This window comes from Doryrhamphus excisus, chromosome 17 (assembly GCF_030265055.1).
Source record: "Doryrhamphus excisus isolate RoL2022-K1 chromosome 17, RoL_Dexc_1.0, whole genome shotgun sequence".
Taxonomy (NCBI): Eukaryota; Metazoa; Chordata; class Actinopteri; order Syngnathiformes; family Syngnathidae; genus Doryrhamphus; species Doryrhamphus excisus.
Window position 1 is genome coordinate 2747110 of NC_080482.1, and position 19696 is coordinate 2766805.

The 19696-nt window shown below is 40.7% G+C and overlaps 1 protein-coding gene across 1 annotated transcript; it reads left to right on the plus strand.

Annotated features, from left to right (window-relative positions):
• The first annotated feature begins 909 nt into the window (after nucleotides 1-909).
• Nucleotides 910-19530, plus strand: LOC131105749 (proline-rich transmembrane protein 1-like). Its single transcript, XM_058054171.1, has 3 exons — nucleotides 910-1249; nucleotides 1625-1852; nucleotides 17430-19530. Exons 1-3 carry the CDS (start codon nucleotides 1073-1075, stop codon nucleotides 17580-17582), a joined length of 558 nt encoding a protein of 185 aa, XP_057910154.1. The 5' UTR covers nucleotides 910-1072; the 3' UTR covers nucleotides 17583-19530.
• Nucleotides 19531-19696: the final 166 nt, after the last annotated feature.

Consider the following 19696-nt stretch of genomic DNA (forward strand, 5'->3'; position numbering starts at 1 on the left):
ATAGACATGCTAGCTAGCCAAGCCGCCGCATCGAGTGAGTTTGTCCACTGCTGCGATATGTTCATATAGCCGCCATATTGGATGGGTCACGGCTGTGCTCTAAATGATTCCAAGTCTTACGGTACTTATGTTGATAACGCGCCTTTCTACAAAGACATTTATGTTAATTCCTCTCGCTTATACATTTACACGTACATTGATACACTTGTTATTGGTGCCTAACTGTTCCCCAAGTGTATTAGTGCGGGAGTAAATGTATAAACGAGATGAATTAACGTATTTTTGTGGAAAGGCGCTTCATGGAAGTAGGTACATTGACTTGTTTTCATTTACAGAGCAGCCCTGAACCTGTCCAATATGGCGGCGACGTTGACGTACGGCTCAGCGCTCAATGCGGCGTCTATCCATGTCTATGGGTGCTGGGTATAGCAAATCAGATAGCGCCCTCTAGTGGCTGTGAGCAATGTGACTGAATGATGAGTATGTTAGGATCTTCCAGCACGCCATCAACTCAATACTTACATTTCAGAGACGAATAAAAGCAGCAATAAACAGATAGTAACATCTGTGTGAATGGCGTCCGTCCAACCAAAAGTTGGGATGCTTTCTCATTCAACAACGACAAAGTTTGAAAGGCGTTATAGTTGACATTTTGGAGCGCCAATAATGAAAAAAGGAAACATTCGTGTTTGATTGTTGGGTTTATCTATACCAATACTACACGCTATGATGTTTTGTAGCGTTCGAGTGTGCATTGTTTTTATTATTATTGGTTGTCATAAGGACTGTTTATTATCAAACACACACAAAAGCGACACATCCCGTCAGTGGCGTTGCTTTTATTTTGAAAATCTGGAGAGGAAAATGGGTCGTTATGTCTGGCAACTGGACACCATCCCATTAAAAAAAAATCCACACCCTCCCTCAGTTTGTCGAGTCGCCAAGTACCGTTGGTTGATTCTTGATTGGAGTGTACAAAAGTGTACAACATATTTGAAAACTACCACTTATACACGTTAAAACTTTTTTCACGTTTTTTCCAAATCCCTTGTTTTTCAAGACCCACACCGTTATGGACCCCAGCGCCCCTCCGAAGGATTGGACGAAGGAAAAGTCTTCCATGGGCCAGGCGGCCCCTCCGCCCTACCATGATAATCCGTACCCAGGATACCCTCAGCCTGGCCCGGGTTACCCTCAGCCTGCGGCGGGATATCCTCATCCCGGGTCCGGTTACCCTGTTCAATCGCAGGTAAGCAACCAACTCTAAAATAATAACTGAAACTAAACATGTCTTATCTATACATTTATTATACACACACATATATATATATTGTGTGTGTGTAGATTTGGAAATAAAGAAATGTATTATTTATTGTATACACTGCTTCAGTGATGACTCGTAGTACCTGATTGTTCATGTATTCACCCTGCACGTGAGAAACGAATTTTGGGGCTTAATATGCTACAAACATGCTAACTGTGATATGGAGGCTCACTTACATTTCATTTCCTCTCTCATCATTGGATAAGCTTGAGCGAGCCTGAAAAGTTTCACTTCCCGATAAGTTTCATTCTTATCTATGCTGACTCACAGAAGTGAATTTTTCCCGTGTGTGACGTACAGGACTCTACCTATCCGCCACCATATGGCGGTGCTGGGTACGGACAGCAACACTACACGCCGGGTCAGCAGTACCCACCCCAGCCTGCCACGGTCACTGTCCAGCCCACGGTGTTTGTCACCCAAGGTCCGTTGGCTAACCCTGTCAACGACTACCTGTGCTACTCCATCTTCACCATGTTGTGCTGCTGCCTGCCCCTTGGAATTGCCGCCCTCATCTACTCTATTAATGTGAGTTACATTCACTAGCATGTACACGAAGTACATATGAGAACTTTGGAGTGGGGTAGGCTTTACTTCAGAACTACTTTTAATCATACTGTACCACTTGTGGTGTCACCTTACCAAGAACACTAAACTCATCACACAGCAACTTAACACTCCAAATGTGTACCTATTAAATATACAAACGAGCAACAAAACAAGTTTAAAATTAAACAACTATTTTTAAGTTTTTCGATAATGCAACGCATTCATTGGCGCCTGCCAGGGTGTTGCGATGATATCAGCCTCCCTCTGGGCTCCTCTGGCTCTCTTTACATTCACTAGCATGTACACAAACTCCATATGAGAACTTTGGAGTGGGGTAGGCTTTACTTCACTACTATTAATCATGTAAATACTGTACCACTCGTGGTGTCACCTTACCAAGAACACTAAACTCATCACACAGCAACTTAACACTTCAAATGTGTACCTATTAAATATACAAACAAGTACCAAAACAAGTTTAAAATGAAACAACTATTTTAAAGTTTTTCGATAATGCAACACATTCATTGGCGTTTGCCAGGGTGTTGCAATGATATCAGCCTCCCTCTGGGCTCCTCTGACTCTATTTACATTCACTAGCATGTACACAAACTACATATGAGTACTTTGGAGCGGGGTAGGCTTTACTTCAGAACTACTATTAATCATGTAAATACTGTACCACTCGTGATGTCACCTTACGAAGAACACTAAATTCATCACACAGCAACTTAACACTACAAATGTGTACCTATTAAATGTACAAACAAGTGCCAAAACAAGTTTAAAATGAAACAACTATTTTTAAGTTTTTCGATAATGCAACGCATTCATTGGCGCCTGCCAGGGTGTTGCGATGATATCAGCCTCCCTCTGGGCTCCTATGGCTCTCTCTGGTGGACAAACACAGCATTGCAGCACCATCAATCTTTTCTATGCTCCAATGAAATGCATTGCTCAGATGAAATGCATTATGGGATGAATCCCAAATATATGTATATATATATATAAATTTAAACTTGTATAAGTACTTGTTTGTATATTTCCACGGTATAATTTTGATGGTTAAGTTGCTGTGGGATGAGTTTAGTGTTCTTTGTAAGATGACACCGTGAGTCAGAAATGTAAATAAATAAATAGGAAATACATAATTTAGAATAAAGGAAGACATTAAAGATATGCAAATATGTTGAGAATAAGATGTCAATACAGGAGTAATGGTGGATTGTTGATGACGCCAATCTGCATCAAGTCTGTGTTTTGTGTCGTTTCTCCGCTTGCAGTCGAGATGTTGTCATCTTTAATATGTGTCCAATTCCTTGATGTCTTGCAAGTAAATTGTGTTGTACTGTAATGGACTCGGGTATGTTAGTGGTGACAGAATCAGGAACGAGAAGTGAAACTGTCACGCTGTCAAATTCACGGATTGTGACAATTTATGTATTTTCACAAAACAAACAATCAACTTTTGCTTAATATAAGGCACCAATAAGTTAATGCTCAAACCACAAAACTCCCAGCAACAGTTTTATTGTTATATAACATCAAGTGTTTATTGTACCAGATTGTGTCAACAATTCATAGGGACAAGTTGAACCGCATTGAGAGGTCTTCTTTGCCAGGTGATTGAAAGGTTGCACGCAGACAAAGACGAGAGGATAAAATCGGTGGCAAATGTGGTAAACAGGGTCTGTTTGTGTTTCACGGGTTTTGCATGAGGTACTGTACTTTTGCTGGTAAATACCACAGTTTTATTGCGTCATCGATTCTCGTAAGTACTCCAGCTCCCCCAGTGCCTTCGCTCTGCGTCTGTTCCCAGAAGCACAGGCCAGACGATTGTTATAAATTCCAAAGCTCAAGCCTGCATTGAGTTTCGTTTTTAAAACCAGGATATGTTTCGTATGGGTTTTATGGTTATTTTGGAGTGTTTTAGAAAGTACTGTTGGTTGTCATGATCCTTTTTTGGTGTTTACATGGCAATTATGAATTCAAATGGAAGTCACTTTCAAAGTGACTTTTGTGCTTTTATTAATATGTGGACATGTGTTGTTGGTCTTTGAGGTAAATGCATGGCTGTAAAGCAGTGAGTCATTGCAGTGGTATGAGGGATACACACTTCTTTAGGACAGAAAACCTCTTAATTGTTTCCATGTGGTCAGCTTGAACGGGGAAAAAAAACTCCCCCGGAGCTTTGTTTTCTTAAACTAATCAGGCGACACTTGAAGTACAGCGTTTGCACAGCTAGTGCAGACACCAGCATGACCATGGTGGTGGGGGGGGGGGGGGGGGGGTGCTTGTAGAAACTGATTGAACATTTCATGTTGTGATGTTTTGTCTTCAACATGTTTAGCGCATTCACTGGCACGGCTTCTTCGAGAGGCGGGGTACACCCTGGACTGGTCGCCAGCCAATCACAGGGCACATATAGACAAACAACCATTCACACTCACATTCAGACCTATGGACAATTTGGAGTCGCTAATTAAACCTAGCATGTTTTTTGGAATGTGGGAGGAAACCGGAGTACCCGGAGAAAACCCACGCATGCACAGGGAGAACATGCAAACTCCACACAGAGATGGCCGAGGGTGGAATCGAACTCAGGTCTCCTAGCTGTGAGGTCTGCGTGCTAACCACTCGACCGCCGTACAGCCCGTGCAACATTCATTCATTCATTCATTTTCTACCGCTTTTTCCTCACGAGGGTCGCGGGGGGTGCTGGAGCCTATCCCAGCTGTCTTTGGGCGAGAGGCGGGGTACACCCTGGACTTGTTGCCAGCCAATCACAGGGCACATATAGACAAACAACCATTCACACTCACATTCGTACCTATGGACAATTTGGAGTCGCTAATTAAACCTAGCATGTTTTTTGGAATGTGGGAGGAAACCGGAGTACCCGGAGAAAACCCACGCATGCACGGGGAGAACATGCAAACTCCACACAGAGATGCCCGAGGGTGGGATTGAACCCTGGTCTCCTAGCTGTGAGGTCTGCGTGCTAACCACTCGACCGCCGTGCAGCCCGTGCAACATTCATTCATTCATTCATTCATTTTCTACCGCTTTTCCTCACGAGGGTCGCGTGGGTGCTGGAGCCTATCCCAGCTGTCTTTGGGCAAGAGGCGGGGTACACCCTGGACTGGTTGCCAGCCAATCACAGGGCACATATAGACAAACAACCATTCACACTCACATTCGTACCTATGGACAATTTGGAGTCGCTAATTAAACCTAGCATGTTTTTTGGAATGTGGGAGGAAACCGGAGTACCCGGAGAAAACCCACGCATGCACGGGGAGAACATGCAAACTCCACACAGAGATGCCCGAGGGTGGGATTGAACCCTGGTCTCCTAGCTGTGAGGTCTGCGTGCTAACCACTCGACCGCCGTGCAGCCCGTGCAACATATTTACGTAAATACACTTCAACATCCATGCGGACAATTAGTGTGACCTGCAGAGGCAGGATTGGGAGGAAGGGCCTCCCTGATCTGAACCCGTTGGATTTCTGTGCTAACCACATAATAAACCCCATGTTCGAGCACAAGGCATGTGTCCAGCACACTATAGGCGCAGAGTCATTATCGACTTTGTAGTTGTATCTTCAGACGTGCGTCCGCATGGTGATGAGAGGTGCTGAGCTGATAAGTGGTTGTCACGTAGTGGTGAGTTGAATGGCAAGGGGGGGTGAGGGGGGGGGTGTCGGACAGACTTGGCAGACCCCAAATGTGAAGTGGGTGCGTGAGGAACATCTGGCAGAGTCTCACGTCTGTGGAGTTTTCAACTTCTAACTGTGAATGTAGTATTCTACATTGGTCAATAGGTGTCAGTCAGTAAGTGTTTGGCGAGACAAGCACCAGTCTTGATCACCAGAACAACACGCAATCAGGTGATCTACCATGAGCATACTAATCCTAATCATAATAATAACACAGGCTCTGAGACCGCGACGGCCCCCGAGGGACCACATTTACTGCGACACGCAAGTTCTTATACAGTAAACCTCGGATATATCGGATTCAATTGTTCCCACTGGTTTTGTCCGATATAAGCGAAATCCGTTATATGCGTATACCGGAAAATGTCCGTTTTACGCATATATCGGATTTATATCCGGTATATGCGTAAATCGGATTTTATCCGTTTTAAAAAGGCACTTCCTTGACTATGTTTCCAATGTACCTGGACGCGCAGGCAACGCTGCAAATGACGTCGTATAGCGGCCTGTCACGATTCGGCGAATCGGAGCGCCACGATGCGGCCATCCGATATATGCGAGGGAAATTTAATGGAAATGCATTGGAACGGAACTGGAGATTTTGTCCGAAATAGGCGAAATCCGTTATAAAAAATCCGATATATGCAATGAATTTTTATTGGAAATGCATTACAGAAAAATTGGTTCTTTTTTATCTGTCCGTTGTGAGCGAATTTCCGATATATCCGAGTCCGATATATCCGAGGTTTACTGTATGACATATTTTGTCAGATTATTATTTTATTATATTGGGTAATAGGAGTGTAAAGGTGACTGTGGGTGCTTTTTTATATGTCCGTGAATAAATCAGTTGATGTTTAGTTGCTCCTCATATCTCTGTGAAGCAGAACGCCAGATGGCCTGTTGTTTCTCATGCGTTACTCGTGTCCCAAAGTGAATTTTGAGAGCTTCAGCCAGTGTGCAATTTCCAATTTCCTGTGCTTCTTCCTCCGTTTTTTTTGTAAGAGCCAAAATTGAAAACAGACACAAAATGTTTAGCGACTTATCTTTAAGGAAAATGATGACATACATTTAAAAATAACAATTGAGCAGTTCCTTGAAAACTGAAAAATTAGATGTGCATGTGAGTGTAAATGGTTGTTTGTTTATACGTGTCCAGTGATTGCCTCAGGTTAAGCGGTTTTAAATCTGCAAAGATTTGCGGAGCATAGACTGAGAGTAACATATTGTCGGCCTCGTGCGTATCTCCGTGTTGCTGTTGCGTGGCGTGTGCTGTTGGGCGACATCTTGTCAGGATACCCACCTTCAAATTAGCAGCGAGACATTCCTGATGAAAGCCTTGAGTGTGAGGCTGTGTACATATTGTAACAGGGGCATGGTTGTGTACTGAGTATAGTAGCTATAATTGACTGCAACTTTCCATGATACTGTGGAACAGACAGTAAATATAGAAGCATTAGAGTACTGTACAGTAAAACATTCTTATTTTCAATGTTCTCTGATGGCATCATATATCATCTTGTTGATACAGGATAGTAAGTACAGTAGATTTTATGTTGTAACATTAGAAGTAAAAAATAAGTACTTTTTATGTATTTATTTTTGCCGTTCCCACTAATGCACATAAAGATTGTGTCATTATATGAGAAGGATAATTTCAAGATCACAAACACTTTGCTACAAAATTATCATATTTTTCAGACTACACGTCAAAGAACACATCATCATCAAGTTGCATTTTTTTTTCCTGAAATGAACAGCGATCAAACATTTAATCTGGAAATGTATGTAACATATTATCACTTATTCACCTACACAATAGCATAGAAGAACATACCTGCGAAGCTGAATAGGCTAAATTAACAAGCAAGTTACTAGTAAGCAAGTTCACCGAGCTCCCGATCTAATTCCACATCACTGAATTCTTGGTTGTCACGAGTCAAGAGCTCTTGGTTCATGTCTGTCAATATGAATTAACATTTAAAAACATGTTAAATTATACATATATTTGTATATATACAGTAAGTCGCACCTGACTATAACTCACACGACCAGCCAAACTATCAGTCCAAAAAATATGATATATATTTACATGTACTAAAGAAAACCGAACTATGGTATTAAATAGATTAAACGCCTTAACATGACCGTGTTTGACTCTTTAAAAGTTGGATTAACACACGCACCAAATTTTTTTAATGAATTCGAGGAACACCATAACCAAAAGCAGGTGAGAAATTGTGTACAGTGGGCCAAATGGGGACACACACACAGTTAATAACGCACCAAAATGAAAAAGAGCACTGACTAACACATGCCACTGTACCACATTTAGAGCTGCAACATTAGCCTACACACACACGGTAACGTGTAACACACTGTAACATTACACAAAAAACAACGCTTCCTAGCAAGCGCTACTAACACCGTGTTAATCAGCGTGGTGTAAGTTGAAGCCAAATGAGGATCGAAGGCAATTCATCATATGTAGAATCAGATGTGGAATCAGATGTTCTCTCAGAGGCATCACTGCATTGTCTGTAAATAGAATGGCCGCCGGCCAATCGCATGGCCACGAGTATCTAATTAATGTGGCAGAACAAAGTCTCTTTCTCCATAGATGCTAAAAAAAAAAAAAAAAAAGACGTGTTTTGGTCTCATCAGACCTCAACAAAGCTGATGTCTCCAGTTTATGATTGACATGACTATTCATAGCGGATTGTCATGTTATTGATTCAACTGTGAGTTCAACTATTATTTTTACACAAACCAAACGTTGTTGTCCCCCACTCACTGATGTTGCGAATGGTCGTCTATCTAAAGGTGTGTCCTGTGATGAACTGGTGACCAGTCCAATGCGTAGTCTGCCTTTCCGAAGTCCAAAGTCTGCTCAGATAAGCTCCAGCGATAGAAAATGGATGTTTGGGAGTATGGATGTCCTGATAAAAATCAACTCTTATGCACATACATTTAAAAATGAAAGTAAGCACAAGGGAACTGCGCACATCAAAACGCCAAGAAGGTCATCGTGTTGTATACACACCAAATCATAACAACCCCGTCATTGTCTAAATATTATCTGACTGTAAATGGAGAACATGGAAACGCATGGCCATATTTGTGTGAACTGATATACCGGATGGAGAAAAAAAAAAAAAAAGTTAGATAGTGAACTTGGAGAGGAAAAAACAGACATGAACAGAAGAGTGCTGCGGAGATACGGTTCAAGCTGCTGGAATGTCTCCTACTTAATATTCTCTGTTTGGCATTTCAACAATGGCCAAGAAAACAGAAGGAATGCTCGATCAAGCCTCTCGGAAGCCGTGTTTCCCACATGTAAGGAAGGAGGCACTTCAGCATTCACAAGAATGGAGACCTCCGGCCAGAAAGTTAAATCCCATATTTGGAATTGTTTGCCCAAGCACACTGTGACAAGCAGCAGTGTCCGCAATCAGCAATTGCGCTCTGACAAGAATGAGGGAGTAGATGGCATCATAAATACAACTCTAAACATCTCCACTGCAACATCATCCGAAGCCATTCACAATTAAAATGTCAAAACCAGGGGTCTCAAACTCAATTTACCTGGGGGCCACTGGAGCTAGGGTCTGGGTAAGGCTGGGCCGCATCAGGTTTTCCCCCCCAAAAAAATGCATTTATTAAAAACAGAAAAATATACAAACTTTTTCAGTGCTTTGGTTCCGATTTTCTACAATAAAAGCTCTGATAAAACATTCCACTGTTCTCAAATATCTTAATTTTTATTTTTCTGCGCAAAATATGATTAAAAATAAATAAACAAATCAAGAATAAAGAAAATCAATCAATCAGTAATAAATAAATATAATAATAATAATAATAAAATGGCAAATAATAAAAACTTAATAATAAAAACCACATATAGTTGGTGGGTAGACAAATTATTTTTTTCAGATTAAAATGAACAAAGCATTATTAGAGCCCTGTAGACATGACAAAACACGACTATAGTCACATTTATACTTTTTTTATTTACAACATATTGCGCAACTGCAACTGGTCTTGAGACACATGCTAACTCGCAAACTAGAGAGCTAGCGACCTAAACGGTAGCCTTCAAGTTATTTCCTTTAAACTTAAATAGCCAAAAACGTACCACTTCCACACGGATAGGGAGGATAACTATTAACAGTTATTTAACCTTTAACATGAACATTAATCAAACGTAATAATTTTTTCTGGGTACATGATACCATACAGCATCCGTATCAAACTTGCGCGGGGGCCTCAAACTAGTGTCCGGCGGACCACAATTGGCCCGCGGGCCGCGTGTTTGAGACCCCCGGTCTAAACTTTGGACAGAAATAAACGTGTAAACAACCTGAAGCACCGCAGCCAAGAAACTTGCTACAAAACGATGATAATTGGCTGATGTGAATAAATGAATAGAATTGAATGGAAGAAATATTACAATGTTAGTTTGAAATGTAGGTCAGTGCTTCCGGTCGTCGTCTCCGCCGGCCCTGATTGCACACCGCTGTAGCAAAGTGAGCGTAGCCTCTCTGATTGCTTCTAAACCACCATGAGAAAAGTATGAACAAATCTATACTATGCACTTAGGTCAATAACACAACTACTCTGAATCAGCGGTCATTTGAGAATGGCGCAATAACTCATGTTGCAAATGTGGGCCGGCGAAGGATCTTAAAGTGCTGGTGGTAAATGTGAGTCATGAAAAGATAAGGACATTTTTTCGAGAGATGAAATTTTGACAGCATCCGGTGAATCATTCGGACAAGCGAAGCATTTTGCGGGCGTCCTCAAACCGTTCTTTGTTCACCAAATCACCAGCTTGTTCCTGTGGTTTTAGCATCTAAAGTCAGAGGACAATATAGCCACTGTTTGTACTCTCTGCTCCATGGCTGCAGATATGATTAGTATTTTCTGTCTTCACATGGAACCCCTCATCTGCCACCGAGACGCAATTCACAATTAAATAGAGAACTAAAAATAATATATCATGTATTTAGGGCACAAGTGGGTTGGCAGGATCTTGTGAGCGTAAATAAATACCCACCAAAGCTAGTATGAGAGCGTTTGTGTTAGCTATACATGAACATTTATTCATTTATTCATTCATTCACAAGGGCCGCGTGGGTGCTGGAGCCTATCCCAGCTGTCTTCGGTCGCCAGCCAATCACAGGGCACATATAGACAAACAACCATTCACACTCACATTCATACCTATGGACAATTTGGAGTCGCCAATTAACCTAGCATGTTTTTGGAATGTGGGAGGAAGCGTGAGAAAACCCACACATGCACGGGGAGAACATGCAAACTCCACACAGAGATGGCCGAGGGTGGAATTGAACCGAGTCTCCTAGCTGTGGGGCGTATATGACCGATATGTACAAATTGTCCCTTTGGGTTAATTGGTTCCAAACCCGACCGCGATAAGTGCATTTCAAGTAAGCAAGTAGGATCCAATATCATCCATCCATTTTCTATCCCGCTTTTGTCCCTCGTATGCTGGAGCCTATCCCAGCTGCCACAGCCTGGGCTGGTCGCCAGCCAATCGCGGGGCACATACCGTGTATTTATATATATCCAATATGTCAGTTCGGGCGGCACGGCGGTCGAGTGGTTAGCGCACAGACCTCACAGCTGGGAGACCAGGGTTCAATTCCACCCTCGGCCATCTCTGTGTGGAGTTTGCATGTTCTCCCCGTGCATGCGTGGGTTTTCTCCGGGTACTCCGGTTTCCTCCCACATTACAAAAACATGCTAGGTTAATTGGCGACTCCAAATTGTCCATAGGTATGAATGTGAGTGTGAATGGTTGTTTGTCTATATGTGCCTTGTGATTGGCCGGCGACCAGTCCAGGGTGTACCCCGCCTCTCGCCCGAAGACAGCTGGGATAGGCTCCAGCACCCCCCGCGACCCTCGTGAGGAAAAGCGGTAGAAAATGAATGAATGAATGAATGAATATGTCAGTTATGGTTGTGATCACTGTCCACCCATGAAGAAAGCTGGTTCTTTGCCATTGTCCAAAGTCAAACAAACACGTCAGCAGACAAAGTCCTGATGAGCCACCGTGTCGACCCGTCCTTGTTTGACAAACAGCAGCTGTAAGCTTGCGCGAGAACACCTGACCCCGCTCCTCACAGCCATGTTGACTTTTTCCAGTTGGGTTGCAGACCGGCCTGTTTTTCTTCTTAGAGAATTTAACAAGGATGTTTATGGAAGTAATGCACTGCATTAGTGGCTCGTACAGAGACTTCTGCTGGGTAGTCACAGATGCTGTGATGCTATGGAAATGTCAGCGTTCCGTGTTCAAAGGCTTACCTTATTTGAAAAGTTATCATGGCTTTTTCCTTGATGTTTTTTTTATCTTTAGCCGTGAGGGAACACAGTTTGCTCCAACTCTGATTTATAAAAATAACCGGAATCTGTAAGAAACATTTACATGACCTTTTAAGACTCATATTTCCTCTGCTGTTCTAAATCTATTTTAATTCCTGGGCAATTCCTCGGGAAGTGCAGCTCTAAGCGTTGCTTCTCTGTGCTAGGGACCGTGAATAAATTCTTAGTGGTGGTGTAACTGACACTGTTTTGATGCTAACATGAGACAAAATATCTATTTAGTATATATTTCTTTGTCAAAAAACTGTTTAGCCGCTGTCTGAAGTGGTTCGCTGTATGACAGTTGTGCATTACGCAGCCAGCCTAATCAAATTTCTGCAGCTTTATGTTGTTTTTTTATTTTCTTAATGTCATTTAAGTACAGGGCTGCACACTGTTACATAAAACACAAACAAACTGCCATTTTACTGGAGGGCTCACACTGCAGGGTCATTCACGTGATGTCCGACACTTCCTCCTCACTCCGTCCCCATCCCCCAGCGAGCCTGACCCCCGAGGGCAAGTTGTGTTTTTTTTTAAACCTGACGGATTATTTACAAATATGCAGAGATTTCCTATCTGAGATTGGCTGATCCTTACATATGAAATCGAACTTAAGCAGGGGGGTCACAACTGAAAATGACGGCACGTCACTTCTTTGTCTTTCTATTAATTTCAACTGTTCTTCCAGGACCTCACATAAAGAACGGCAGAAAGACAAAATGCTGATGCCTTTCCTTCCCCGTATCTAATGTATTGTCGCTTTCTTGCTCGTATCAGCCACAGTCCCAACTTCCCAGAATGCTTTGCTACAAATAAATCCCAGATGTGGGGATTCAAATCCGAGGTAGTGGAGCTTTGAAGTTTGACAGCGCTCACTTTGACCAGTCACACGAATAGAGACCGTGGCCTTCAGGTCTTCCATACGATGTATCAGTAAAACAGCCATGTGTTTGGCAAAGAAACACAAGACATGACGGACGATGAAAGACAATGAATGTTATTGATGATGGTTGTGTTTTTTGGAGGGGAAAGGATGTTTGATGATAGACTTAGACTTCCTTTATTGTCAAAGCACAAAAACACAGCAATGAAACTGGCAACGGAATGTCGTTGCCTGGCTTCCGTATTACACCAAAGTCTAAAAAGAATGAAAAACAAAAAACTAAAACAAAGAGCTAAATAATAAGAGAATAAATCAAATGTAAACAACATAATGTACAGTATAAACAATTGCACAACAAAGAGCCCCAACATAGGCGACTCCACATTTCAACAACTGTAAACATTTTCATCACTTTTTAATACAAAAGCCGGAAAGAAGGAACGTGGAATCTGTGTGCTGGACTTTATCGGGACATTCCCACTGTAAACTGGCACGGAATTCCATTGTCGGCTGTTGTCCAGTCCCAACCGGCCTTTGAGCTTGGCAAACATGGGATAGTCAGAGGTTGTTACAAACGGCAGCATCAAGTCCAATAAAGGTAGTGTGTGAAAACCTTCAGCAGTAAACGTCTTACAGACTTTGTTTTCAGGTGTTTTTACAAGGTTTTTGTTGTGTAATTTTGTATTTATCTATAGTTTATGCACACCTGGGTGTAAGAAGTTCCGAACCTTACCTGTAGGTTTGTCCTAATCAAATATCACGACATCACTACTATTAACTCATACAATCCCAGAATGATAAGACTATCCATTTATTGGTTTTCTTTGCATTTATGAAGAGATTTATGAAGAGCACTTTAAACATCAGACCACATCAAACTATGTCATTTAATTTGGCAGTTTTGTTGTTGTTTTTTTTACTAAATAAGACATTCGACTTGCAAGTCATGTTGCCAGTTTGTATGTTAAAAGTTGAAATACTGGCAGGCCGGATTCAAATGCTTGGTGGGTTGCATGTGGCCCCGGGCTGTAGTTTGCCCACCACTGGACTAGAGTCCTGTTTGTTTCAGGTTGGAGATAGATACAGTATATATGCCGTTGGAATCGCACCGCTATTTGCTAATGGTAATGGTTTTATTTCATTTGAACATGCATCAGATTACAATTGAGTGCATCCCATAATCAGTTCACAGTTCCACATGTCCAAAAGGAGTAGGAAGAAGCATTCATTCATTCATTCATTTTCTACCGCTTTTTCCTCACAAGGGTCGCGGGGGTGCTGGAGCCTATCCCAGCTGTCTTCGGGCGAGAGGCGGGGTACACCCTGGACTGGTCGCCAGCCAATCACAGGGCACATATAGACACATTCATACCTATGGACAATTTGGAGTCGCCAATTAACCTAGCATGTTTTTGGAATGTGGGAGGAAACCGGAGTACCCGGAGAAAACCCACGCATGCACGGGGAGAACATGCAAACTCTACACAGAGATGCCCGAGGGTGGAATTGAACCCTGGTCTCCTAGCTGTGAGGTCTGCGCGCTAACCACTAGACCGCCGTGCTGCCCAGGAAGAAGCAAAGCTTATTAAATCCTACCCCTCCATCTGGTACTTTTACAACCAGTAACTGTTACATTTGTTCACTTCCTGCTTTCCAAATATAAGTAAAAAAAATTGTAATTTTTTTTGTATTTTTTTATATATGTTCTTATTTTTTATTTTTTTTTTATTTTTGTCACGAGGTGATATGACCATGCAATGACATAATGGTTACCATAGTTACTGTCAATATAGTGATATATATATAGCACATCATGACTTGTTCAATATAGTTTAAGGTTTTTTTTTTATTTTAGTTTTTTTTTATTTTATTTAATTTTATTATTTTTTATTTTTTTCTTTGTTTTGTGTGTTTAGTGTCCATTTAATTTATTATTTAAATGGATTTATCGGTATGACATCATAATTCCTCATATCAGCCCAATGATTATCGAGCCCTACAACTGTTGTGTTTGAGTCAAACAACCGATGGAAAGGTCCTGTAACAGGCGGTGTCCGGCTTACACATTTTTAAGGAGTACAGTCGAGCAGCCCTTTTTGGTTGAAGATGTTACGTAACGTGTTGTATAAATCAAGCGTGGGTCTGGAGGGCAGCGCCATAGTGTGTGAGACAATATGCAACCCTGAGTGAAAGTGAGCCAGGCAGCTGTTGGCAATCACGACTGACTTTGACACAACCTTCTCACGGCACCAGAAAACCACATCCTGACATTTACTATATTCACAGAAACACACTCCAATGTACGCGAACCCCCCCCCCCCCCCACCTCCTCAAATCGCCCACTTCACTCTCCTCTGAGAAATAATACATCCTCCTATGATTTCAAACACTCTAACTTTATTTGATCAGATGAACGCAAGCAATACAGTGATCCATGCTCGGGATGCATGCAAATGCAGAGAAAAGGAGAGTATGTATTGGGAGGGCGGGGGTTCAAACTTGGATTCTGTCCTCCACCCGAGCAACTGGTGCGTCACTCAACTCTGTGACGCACAAGGGTTCATTCACTGAGTGGGAGTGGGAAGGGTCCGGTTACATGTTGTTGTCCGGTGGGACTACAGAGTTGATTTAGAGGCTCGGATCCTTTTCTACAAATGGACAATGACGCTCTCCGCTCATTTTAGTACATATGTTGTTTTTCATTCCATTTTCATCCCGTTTCATGCTGCACTTTATTCACAATCATCACTCAACGCATCGGATTTGGATTCCTGCGTCTACAGCTGTTTTTAATCAGACGCATTCTTGCAAAGAGTAAAGAACTGAAAGGATTCTCCTGCTCAGATTCTCTTTCACGGAACCGAGGTCTAAAACAAAGCATCTACTTGTGATGAACTCCTTTAAAAACAAAGCCTTGATGAATATTAAACATCTATTTATTTATATTGGACCTGCCTGTAAACCATTGTCAAGTTAAAAGACATTACATGATTTTTAGCGCCATTACAGTACAATACAGTACTGACGTGAAGTACAATACATACACTGTAAGCACGTGCGGGAGAAGATGAGTGAAAGCTGTTACTTTGGTTTGAGGTTGTTGCAATGACGGGCGCCTCCAGGGGTGAAATCACAGATAACGCTTTCACTTCACGGAGACTGGCGATGTACAGTAAATGTTTTGTTAAAGTCAGTACAGTATGCTAACAAACTGTAGATTGTGTGTGTGTGTGTGTGTGTGAGACAAAACTAAGCTATGCTCATTCTTTGACCCTTCGATTTGGTAATGGTAATGGTAATGGTAATGGTAATGGTAATGGTAATGGTAATGGTAATGGTAATGGTAATGGTAATGGTTCTATTTCATTTGAACATGCATCAGATTACAATTGAGTGCATCCCATAATCAGTTCACAGTTCCACATGTCCAAAAGGAGTAGGAAGAAGCAAAGCTTATTAAATCCTACCCCTCCATCTGGTACTTTTACAATCAGTAACTGTTACATTTGTTCACTTCCTGCTTTCCTAAAATAATGAAAAAAAATGAAATCATTTATTTTAATTTTAATTTTTAATTTTTAATTTTTTTAATTTTTAATTTTTAATTTTTTATTTTTTATTTTTTATTTTTTATTTTTTATTTTTTATTTTTTATTTTTTATTTTTTATTTTTTATTTTTTATTTTTTATTTTTTATTTTTTATTTTTTATTTTATAGGTCAGTGTTTGTCACGAGGTGATATGACCATACAATGACATAATGGTTACCATAGTTACTGTCAATATAGTGATATATATATATATAGCACATCATGACTTGTTCAATATAGTTTAAGTTTTTTTTATTTATTTATTTATTTTTTTAATTTTATTATTTTTTTGTGTTTTTTTTCATTTGGAAATTTTAAATTTTTTGTCCCATACCGAAGTACGAAGTGATATGAGCATCCAATGCCATAATGGGTACCATAGTAAGTGTCAATATAGTGATATATATAGCACATCATGACTGGTTCAAGACTCTTCATCCTTGTATTTAGCAAACATCAACTGCTTGTATTGTTTCTTGAATTGGCTCATCGTTGTGCATTGTTTGATTTCCTTGCTCAATCCATTCCATAGTTTGATTCCACACATTGAAATGCTATGGCTTTTTAACGTAGTCCTAGCATATAAGTGTTTCAAGTGTTTTCACATTTGAGTTGTGGTCTCCTATAGAGCAGCTACACACAATAACCCGCACAGAAAACTTTTTAGATTTACCAGAATCTGCTCCTATTCCAGCTGTATTTCCTTTTTATTTGTGCTTCCTGCTAAAACGGTTTATTTTAATGTATTCCACCCACGGCCATATATAACTATAACCCATATAAGGAAGTCCCTCTGTGACGTCACAAAGGGGCAGTTTTGCCACACCTTTTCAAACCGAGCGTTCAGAGCCATCCCAAAACTTCTTTCAGAGCTCACTTCCAAATGCGTAAATCTCGTTATCTGAAACTTTGATCATAATCTGAAAGATTATGCATTTTTGTGGTAAAATTTGAATTATTTTTTGTTGTCTCCAGGCCCGAGAAGCCAACCACAGTGGGGACCAGCTGGCGGCTGAGCGGAACAGCCGGACTGCCAGAACCCTGAACCACGTGGGCCTGGGACTCGGCATCGGCGCCATCATCCTCATGATCGTCTACCTTGTGGTTGTGGTGTCTCTGGTGTCTTAATCCTGCCTAAAATCATCTTCCACATATTTAGCCATAATCATATTCTCTCCATAACATTAAAGTCACCTGATTGGCTGTTAGGTTAAAGAAGCAAGAAGGGCAGCAGATGTGGAAAAGTTATCCAAATACCGTATTTTCTGGACTATAAGTCGCTCGGGATAAATAATAATAATAATAATAATAATAATAATAATAATAATAATAATAATAATAATAATAATAATAATAATAATAATAATAATAATAATAATAATAATAATAATAATAATAATAATAAATAAACATGAACAGAAAAGGTGTCCAGTGTTTATGTAACATAAACAGATTTTTCATTTATAAGTCGCTCTGGAGTATAAGTCGCAGGAACAGCCAACCTATGACAAAAAGTGCAACTTATAGTCCTGAAAATACAATATTTCTCCAAATGTTCCTATTATTTCGCTTTTGCTTTTCTGGTTTTTGGTCCTCGTCAGTGCAATTGACTCTTTGGCGGAAGCAGCTTAAAAGTAACCAGGAAGAAAGAAAGAGGAGATGCTTAACTAGATTGCATGGACGTCCATTAAAGGCCAGTCACACAGCCTTCCTGTCCGCTACGCATGTTAACATAACGGGGCAAATTTTGAGCCCGGTCCCCTCAGGGCGTGAAGACTTATTGTCCTTAGTGTCCTACACGCCAAGTCGATAACAGTTAGTCTAGTACTCTAGTGTCCATCTTCCATCTTCCATCTTCCATACATCCTGCACTCAGTGCACCAATTGTCGGTTACAAATTGATTTCCTGCTTCTTCATTGTCTCCCATTTTTCACCGGAAACATGGAACCTACCAAAAGAAGCATGGAGCTCCCGTCTTTCTACCTTATTCCGTTCTTTAGTAATCAGCAGTAAAACATGGGTAAGTTTCAGGAAAATCTCAGTTCCTGACTAAAAAAAGGGACTTTCACTTTGACATAATTTCTTTGTTTTTATGACAGTATATTTCAAAAACTATACCACAACATTAACAACACAAAAAATAGTTGTTTTAAGATCACAATAACAATTTATTAATAAATATAAACCCGGGAATTATTTACAGTTTTCACATTGGGAACTCAACTGTGTAACGCGTAACCTCATGCATGCTCCTCCATGTTCTTGCACTTCCATTTCCAGTTTGTGTGCGTGCGTACCGGACTAAACCGGTGTGTACCGGAGTTCCATTTCGAAAGGGGCGTGGCATATTTTCGGTACTGCCAATCCAGTTTGGAGGTCGGTCCTCAAACGCTTGTTCCAGAATGCGCCATGACCATAAACAAACATTTATTTTCACTTTTGATTCAGCCCTTAGTGGAGGTGCGATGCTTTAAAGTGGTCGTGGGTCTTTCCAGATTCATATTTCATCATCCTTGTTAATTTCATTGTATTGTTGTCTTGCGTTATGAGAAGATGATGACACCTGAGGCACATAAACAAATAGTATATACTCCGATTCGCTGTAGCTTCCTTACACTTTGCCTTTTCAATGTGTTCTATGGCAGTATTCCCACATGAGAAAAAAAAAAAACACACAACATTTAGATATATTTTTAGCTTATATGTCGCTCTCATAGATGGATAAACATAAGTACAGGTTTTGTAGTAAATAAATAATTTTTAGACCAACTGAGAAAATCGGATGCTTTCCCACGGCTCATCTATCATGACGAAAATGTTGACTAAAACTTTGAAATGTATACGTTTTTTTTCCAACTAACTAAATCAGGTTCAGCATCTCCGTGTATCTCATGTTTTAGTTGACTGTATGTAAGCAATCATTGTTTTTTTTTTTATAGTGCAGCCAAATCTGCTGTTTATTCTTGCAGAATATCTTCTTATTCTCTTATCCAAAGCTGAAAAAAGCCACGTCTTTACTGTGTTACTAATTTCTTTATATACGTAAATAAAGTTTTAAATATTTTGAAAAGAAAATGTCTCACTTTGCTTAATTTTTTTCCATCAGCTTTTACAGTTATTACGGCATGAGGATGTGTTTGACATATTTATCAATATTGACTTAAGCTGCGTCTCCTGTCAAAGCAGGTCAGTGTTTGTCAAGTTGCCTTGCAGCTTCAGGTCTCATTGGCACAATAAAACT

Coding starts and splice junctions, on each gene's coding strand:
- LOC131105749 (XM_058054171.1), top strand. CDS start 1,073: ATGGACCCCAGCGCCCCTCCGAAGGATTGGACGAAGGAAAAGTCTTCC. Junction 1,250..1,624: donor GTTACCCTGTTCAATCGCAG/GTAAGCAACCAA, acceptor TGTGACGTACAG/GACTCTACCTATCCGCCACC. Junction 1,853..17,429: donor CCCTCATCTACTCTATTAAT/GTGAGTTACATT, acceptor TGTTGTCTCCAG/GCCCGAGAAGCCAACCACAG.